This window comes from Rhopilema esculentum, chromosome 3, assembly GCF_057945365.1.
Source record: "Rhopilema esculentum isolate cy_ngs chromosome 3, ASM5794536v1, whole genome shotgun sequence".
NCBI lineage: Eukaryota > Metazoa > Cnidaria > Scyphozoa > Rhizostomeae > Rhizostomatidae > Rhopilema > Rhopilema esculentum.
The window spans coordinates 3,252,057-3,260,188 of record NC_142817.1 but is presented as its reverse complement, the minus strand read 5'-3'; the positions used below and the strand labels follow the sequence as shown (position 1 = coordinate 3,260,188).

Below are 8,132 nucleotides of genomic sequence, written 5' to 3'. Positions count from 1 at the left end.
ACAGCACAGCCCCCTTCCTAACTTTCCTGCAAATATTGGAAAGGGCTAGGCATTGCGTTGTGCCACCAAGAAATTTCCAGATTTCCGTAAACCACGACAAATAATATTAAATCCCAGCAATCCACGAAAACCTTGTGATTCTCTCCAGAAAAACCTTTGATTCCACTGCAGAAACATTCCGTAACTCGCCTAAGCCAAGGTCGGTCTTCTTTGATTTAGAGCCACTTCTCATTTACACGTAATTTTTACAAAAAAACTTAGATCAACACCAAGTACTAAGGGTTTCTGAATTGGGTATCTAAATTTTGGCGTTTTTGAACTAAAAGTTTCTTAGTTGGTGTCTTATTTCATGACCTAAAATTACTTTATTGTTTTGAAGTTGAGCATTTTTGGAAGATCGTCACGGAAAAACCAAAGTATGCTATCTATTCCAAGGGCTCTGATACAGGCTGGAAAGTTGGGGGGGGGCAAGGAAAAATTTAGCACCCACAACAAAATATTTTGGAAAAAGCTCTATTGTTGTGCAAAAAAGTGGGGGAAGGGCCATGGCTCCCAGTCTCCCTTCGCCGGAGGACCTGTACTCCAAATAAAATCCGACAAAATAACAACTTTTGGACTTCTTTTCAAAAATGGAAATTTTACAGTTTCTTAATTTTTTTAGCCTTGAACTGAAGTTTGTTAAATTGTTGGCCATCCTAGTACTAGTTTCCTATAAACCAGTTTCTTATATATAAAAAACGTGTGAGTAAAATTGTGAGAGGAACAATTTTTGGACTCTACATTCTCTTAATTCAATCTGCTCAAATTTTGACGTTGTTCCCGTTGTTTTGCAAGTAGAATTTATCATATGTTACGTCATGATTTTTAAGTGCGGGATTACCTCGAGAAACCTCGAGAGAGTGGAAGTAGCAAAACAACTCTAAACGAAAGTAGGCCACTTACTTTTTTGTAAGCTTTGTTATCAAGTGGGTGGTATTTACGGTAAGATCGTTGAAATGGGCTCTCAGAGCTTCACAGTAATGGCAGCCTCTTTACTTTTTATGGCCGCAGTAGTATTATTAAGTACAGATTTTGTCCAAGCAACGACAGACTATGATTGCAAGCAGCGGAATGCTAGCTGTTATGTATGTACGGAGATGTCAGCTTGCTACTGGTGCTCGCCTTCGAAGGAGTGCAGAAAATATCCACTAAAATCTGTGGTGCCCAGTGGATGTACCAAGCACCAGTGGTACTATAAACAGTGCACTGTAGCAGGTTATTGGTTGATCATTGTAATACCGTGCGTTGGAATTTTCTTACTGCTTTGCCTCGGTTGCTGCATCTGGTGCTGTTGTTGTAGGGAATCAAGAGCGAAGAAGGAAGAACGTTTCAGGTTGGAAGATGCCAGACTAAACAAGGACAAAGATCGCAGAAAAGCAGCGCAAGCTCAAAGGAAGTCAGACAGGCAGGAAAAAGTTGATGAAATACGGAAAAAATATGGATTGTATCAACATGAGCCAACCTACACGAAACTGCAGGAGATGGAATAGAAGTATGACGACGACAAACAAACGGAACATTCTAAAAGAAAATCCTAGGGGATGCGTTTTCGACACACAGTAATTTTGTAAGATTTTTCCATCCATTACATGATATTGTATACATAAATTTGTCTTATATTTGATTTATAACATAGTTAGCACCAAATTTCTGACCAATACTACTTAACCTCTTACTAGTACCCCGTGTCTTATATCTGAAATCCTCAAAGTGTGTTAATAACAACCTAATTTCGCACAGTTGTTTGTATCAATCATAAAACTACTAAATCTTAAATGCAAAGCTGATGATAAGTATTCACGATAGAAATAGTTATAGATAGGATAAATTATCTTTTCAGCAAAAAGAACTTTCAACTTTGATTCCCAAAAGAACAATTGCAGATCAGGTTTCTATGTTTATTTTGTGCAGGAGTGGTAAGCAGGTGCAGAAAAACTTTCTTGGTGCTCATAAAGCCAAATGTAAACATGCTATTATCTACTTTTTGTTATTATGATTTGTTATAGACATTAATCTATATAAACCTTCATGCTCTAACAAATTTTCTTCTTGTTGAATTTTAGTTATAATTTTGAGTATAGTCAATATTTAACTTTAACCATGTTGAAATGGCCAAAATGCTTGATGTCAAAAGATAATATAATGGTTATTTAGAAAGGAATTTTTTGACAAATGCTGTGTCTTTTTTCAAGAAGTTATTTTGTCCAAAAAGTACTTGTCACATTTTCACTCCCTTTTGTATTTCTCACCCATAGTTTCCATATCATTTATGTTATAGTCATAATAATTTTAGCTGATACCTTGCCAACTATTACTTTACAACAAGGGGTATTCAACAATAAAATTTCTGTAATAAACTCACTGTAAACCCCAATATCAGTACAACAACAACAAGATTCCAAATGCTCAGCTAGTCTTGATTTCTCAAGCTTTAATGTTCATGTTTGGCTCATTTTCTTAAATTCTTTTACATACAGTGAACAAGAAAGTAAATGCTATCTTAAAGCACTTGTGTAATACTGGTCTAGTGAAAAATTCTAATTGCACAACCTGTAGCAAAGACCACTTGTACTCAACCCAAGATAATCCAACCTGGGCTATTCTAGCAGTCAATCCTGTTCTAATTATTGGAGGGATGATAGAAAATTTCCATTAAATACTATAGTATGCAGTATACAAAACAATAATAAGCAATATTTATTACAATTTTGCTGCAAAAGGTTGCTCCAGTCAATCTTGTAGGTATTTATACAGGCCTGACCATAAGACTTTTAGCAGGGGAGCTGTAAACACCTCTCCTTGTAATCTACAGGTGAGCAATATCTAGATACAAAAAGAATATAAACAAAAGAAAATTTGATTACAAGGAGAGCAATTTGGTTTGTAGAGCAATTAAGGAGAGCCTGGAGGGGAGCAAGAGCTATGGCTCTCCTCAAATGGCCAGGCCTGATTTATATCTATAAAGGATTTTGTTTTTACACACTTTGTTCACTGTGCTGAGCATTCTACTCTTTCTCTTGGAATAAGCTTGTCTAGCCCTGCCCATACAACTTTTCAACCCCCTCTCAAATCTGTAATATGCATCATAGTCCCAGGTGGGCAACAGGCACCATGGAAGAGAAAAACAGTGCACTATACTGGCTGATTTATCGCGCATACCAGATACTCAAAAATATATCCACCCTTTACAATTTATTGACAATCTTGACATCAAGATAAATTATTGAAAATAATAAAAATGTCCATATGATGCTGAAATGTTTTTATCGATATGAGGAAGGACTTGCTTTAATCTTTTCTTTATGTATCAGAACATCGGAATAGAACTAGATGCCCTTTGTGCATCATATGCCAAAAATTGAGGTCACAAAAAAAAATTTTGGAACCCTTTTTCTTTTAAGAAAATTTTCACAGAACATCCTTCAATTTGTTCCTAATTATAGTTCAGCTGGACTGGATTTTGCAAGAAATAAGTTTTTCCTTTATTGGTACTTGAACATACCTTTCTCCTGAAAAATTAGGGAGAGCAAAAAGATTTTGCTACAAGATAAGGTTTTTGGAACTTCAAAAATTGTTTTTTGAACTTTGTTACTTTTTTCTCATTTTCTTTATTAATTTATTTATGTATATAAAAAGGACACATGTTGATAGCAGTCTACTATAGAACTGCAATCAATATATTTTTAAAATACTATTTATACATATAAACAAACATGCTCAATCTTTAAAATTTTTCGAAGAACTCTGTATTTGTTATGTTACGTTTATATTATTTAACTTCCTTTTACATTGTTTATACTTTTAAGCTTGGAATATTTCTAATTTGTAACAAGTGTATGTATCCAGTGGAATTTAAAATAATACTGAACTGAACTGAGTTTATTGACAGGCTTTCATCGATATTCCTTCCCATCATTTTCGTTTGTTCGTTTTTCCAATTTTTTTGGGTGTATGATAATGACCGCAAAAGTTTTAGCTCATATCGAAAAAAACCGATCTTATGGGATATTTGTATGCAAAGGGAACGTGAGTGCCATGTGGGGGGGGGGTATAGAGAGACATTTAATCCATTAAGGATCCCGCAGCTGCGGAAGCATGCAGCCCCTATTTTTTATGCATGAATAGTGAGTACCCTATTAATTTGGAAATAAGGTTTTCTAATTTGTTAAATGCGGTCTTTATTAGTTTAGGCAGTTTTTATAGTCTTAATGTTAAGAAATTAAGAACCAATGCGGAAATGTTTTAAAACCACAAACGTCACAAGGAAGTGATTTCTCATGGATTTCGAGGTCTTGTGGAATTTCCAATAAGCAATAATGAACTACTTACACTGTAAGTACATTTGGAGAAACTGTACTGCATTAACCACTGGGCATCGGGGATTACATGGGATACCTTCTCAATGCCCCCCTCCCCCTGTATGAGGCACCCAAGATCACTGGCTTCAAGTTTCAGAAGCAATGTTAAAGGCAGGTTTAGGCCGGTTGCTAAAATAGGCAGCACAAGTAAATAGCGTGGGAAAAAATTTATTGCAATCTTGTTATTTATTTTATGCGAGGAATGGGTCGAGAATTAATTTATGCTTGGACGTCCCCGTAGCTGCCCTGGAATTCCTATCGCGGCACTGGCGAGAGATATATGTTCTATCTATAAAGATTAAAGAGAAATTCGCTCTTTCAAAAACAATTCTCAGCTGCATAAGACTAAGTTTCGTTTATGAAAATGACAAGAGAGGCATCTGTTATTCTGAAAGCTTTATTGAATTTTACTAAATTTGCTACAAACTGTTATTAATTGAAAACGTTTTCGAAAAATTATAAAAAAGACTTGGAACACTTTGTAAACTGGCCCTTAAGTTGAAAGCAGTTTTACAGAAACTAGAACCAGTTCTCCAAAGCTACCTTGTACTTTTTTTCAAGTAAGTTAATAGCCGGTTTATAGGAGAAAGCAACGACCAGCCAGTTTTCTTGGTTTGCTTGCCAAGGCGTTGATCTTGCATCTCTCTCAGTTCCTTAAGGTAGGAAACTTCGTCTTTTGTCATTCGGTCGCACATAGTCCTCGCAATAAATGGAATGTCTTTTCTTAACTTTAAAAGTTTAACATCAGCTGCATCACTAATTGTTTTGGTGTAGTTGCCTTTTCTAAGACAAATATCTCTCATTATCGTATTTTTGTATCGAAGTAACTGAACCTCTTCCTGAAAATCCGGACCCATACTTTTAAGTACCTTCCAGAAAGTCTTGTTGAAATGATTGTACAGCTGCACATCAGCGTAACTCCATCTCCGAATTTTCGACTGCAAGGTACTTGGTATTTTCCGATGAAAGTTCGTGTGTCTCTCATTTTGATTGAAGTATACTAAGTCATCTATATCCCAGCATGCCAAGCGCTTTAGCAAAATAAGTGACTCGTCAAAATGCTCCTTCATCATCACAAGATCAAATTCGCCGTCAAGTTGAGAAATAGCTTCACGAATACGGTGTCTATTGTCGAAATCTTTCGATTCTAGGCCTAAATCGTAAAACATCCCGTTACGAATCAATTTTAGACGATCGCTGTTGATTCGCAAATCCTGTGTTAGGACATAGTTCACAAGCACACTTTGCGGATCAACGAAAAACTTTTCCAAAGGATCAGATGAATTATCCATTCCAAGAATTTTGTCTAGTGTCATATACGAAAACGTACTTTCGAACTGTGTTACGGGATCTCGCAAAATCGTAACAAAAAGCGTATCGTTAGGCATGAGACTATGCATTATCTTGCTGTTGTATCGAGCGTGATTGGCTAGAATGTTTGGTACACTTCCGTTAATTGGGTGAAACGAATCCATCTGAAAGGACCAAGGCCATGCAAGGCGGTTTTGTCCTATCTTTGGTAACACAAAGTTCAGTCCTCTAGATTCTCCATATCTGTTCAAGATGTTTGTTATTGTACTGCTTCCAGTCTTGTGTGTTTTGAGAAATACGATGTTATTTTTTGGCTTGCAACGGCGTCTAAAAACAATGAGATACTATTCTATCAAAACATTGTTAAGTCGAAATTAAAGTGGGTAAGAAATAGTCTGTAACGGAGTTCAATAGTGTAATAAAGAATTATCAAGGGTATAACAACTAACTGTAGCAATCATTGCGTATAAAATACTTATAATAACAATTAATAAACGGGTTATAATAATAACTACATGATGCCTTAGAAAGTGTTGCTACTAGCTGTGTGATGATGGCTTTATGAATGAAAATCGCAGTAACAACTAAAATCTACCCTGCTCTACACGCTAATGCATGGCATTGGCCATTTTCAACCTCAGCGTTGAAAAAAAACCTCAATTGATAAAGAAAATATTATGGCTTGTACACACATATGCAGTCTTGCTCATATGAGAGTGAGGAAGATATTATTTAAATAACTGTTGCATTTACATAAGCAATATTCCAACACTGACTTTTGTTTTTTATCGTTGAAAGTTTTTACACAGTCAGAAGTCAAACTATGTAGAGCTGAACGGTTTTAAGTGTGTTTGCTTTTCTTGCAAAAAAAGAATCTATCTTTCTTTTAAAAGCTTGCTAATATTTCTTTTTAGATATCAACGTTTACTAAATCATAATCGATGCAAAATTCTGAGCAAAGTTTTATCAAAACTCTGGTTCCTACAAGATGTCATGAACTACTCAAACTTTCCTAAGAAGCAAAGATTTATGAAGCTGGAATTCTTTCGCATAATCTGCTTTGTTTCTCTTTGATATTCTCCTTACCTTACTAAAAGAAATATGATAATCATGTCATAATTTATACAAATATACAAAGGTTTTTCAAGAGGTTCCTTACTTTTCACTGCGACGGAGAATGTCAGACTTAGGCTTTCGCGCATCTCCTAAACTGTTGTCGGTTGCAATACGTTTTTCAAAATTGCAAGTATAGTAGCGCAGAAATATTGATACCAGAATGCAATTCAAGAGTGCAATTCCAAAGAAGTAACGAAGTTTGAATGTGAAATGCCTCATTCTTTGATGATTGAGCCCTTTTATTGAGATCCGATGTTTTTTATCGTTACTTCTCCAAGAGTTGCAATTAGGCCTTTCTGAGTGACGTTGCATCAATTCAGGGAAGTGTATCTGGTCGGAGAACCAAAGAAGGCAACTTAGTCTAGTTTCTGTCTTAATTTTAGTTTCTGTCGGCCATCTTCAGGTTTATGATATCACAATGTCTTCTCTCAGATTTGAAAAAATATTTAAGATTTTTGCTCGTTAGAATTGGTTTAGCCATCTTTGTCTCACTTGTCTCACTGCAAGCAAGGATTCAATGTTCAATCTTCTTATTCGTCTTTATTTGAAGAAAACATGACTCGAGGCTCTTCTTTGAGTTGATCAGCTACAAACTACTGCAAAACAAAACGAAAGTAACCAACGATTTATACATCCTTCAACATTATCGTCACCGGTAAAGATGCTGAAGAAACAATTTTGTTATTGTTTCCCTGCAGATAAATCCATCACAATCTTAAACATATGTAAATGATATCTGGCGAAAGAAAGCATCCGTGTGGTACACCATTATCTTGAAACTGATTTAACTTTCAGGCTTTGCAATCAAAACTTGAATACAAACGGTTTGTTGTTCTTTATCTGAGGTGCATGGGCCTAGACATTAAAGCCATGCCCCGTGACTTGCATAAGCCGTTGTTCTTTTGATCTGGTGCAAATGTACCTGCAACGCTCCAAACAGGTTAATGAAGTGACCGACAACACAGCTTTAAAAACTTTTGAAACTGTGAATGAAGTCAACTACCAAAACCGTTTGCTTGAATGAAAATTACTTTTTCATCAGACATAAAGTGCTTCATACCTTATTGACAGAGCTGTTGAGTGTACAAACAAAGCGGTTTTATGTTACTATTCCGAGTTTAAAGCTTTAAGCGATCGCCAGGCTTCAGGCAAATGCTAGGAGGTGCAACTTTTAACCGTCCTGTTTTATACACCATAACGTTAGTTGAAATATAAGATTTATTTAAAACTACTGTCATGTTGAATTGAGATTCATTGATACAATTCGGACTGATAAAATCTTTGTTTTAAGCATTTTTAGAGATTAAT

General features: G+C 35.7%; 2 protein-coding genes across 2 annotated transcripts; one reads left to right on the top strand and one right to left on the bottom strand.

Moving 5' to 3' along the window:
- Positions 1–892: 892 nt before the first annotated feature.
- Positions 893–2,196, top strand: LOC135692737 (pituitary tumor-transforming gene 1 protein-interacting protein). Its single transcript, XM_065211018.2, has one exon. The coding sequence runs from the start codon at positions 996–998 to the stop codon at positions 1,527–1,529; it is 534 nt and encodes a 177-aa protein (XP_065067090.1). The 5' UTR covers positions 893–995; the 3' UTR covers positions 1,530–2,196.
- Positions 2,197–3,999: 1,803 nt separating this feature from the next.
- Positions 4,000–7,947, bottom strand: LOC135692732 (galactosylceramide sulfotransferase). The gene is made up of 2 exons (XM_065211014.2): positions 6,868–7,947; positions 4,000–6,035 (listed from the first exon to the last, which is right to left on the bottom strand). The coding sequence occupies exons 1-2, from the start codon at positions 7,134–7,136 to the stop codon at positions 4,937–4,939; spliced, it is 1,368 nt and encodes a 455-aa protein (XP_065067086.2). The 5' UTR covers positions 7,137–7,947; the 3' UTR covers positions 4,000–4,936.
- Positions 7,948–8,132: the final 185 nt, after the last annotated feature.

Bases quoted from the DNA above. Each gene is read 5' to 3' on its own strand.
- LOC135692737 (XM_065211018.2), top strand. From the start codon at position 996: ATGGGCTCTCAGAGCTTCACAGTAATGGCAGCCTCTTTACTTTTTATG.
- LOC135692732 (XM_065211014.2), bottom strand. From the start codon at position 7,136: ATGCAACGTCACTCAGAAAGGCCTAATTGCAACTCTTGGAGAAGTAAC. The intron at 6,036-6,867 runs GTAAGGAACCTC...CATTGTTTTTAG, and splicing joins ATTCTCCGTCGCAGTGAAAA to ACGCCGTTGCAAGCCAAAAA.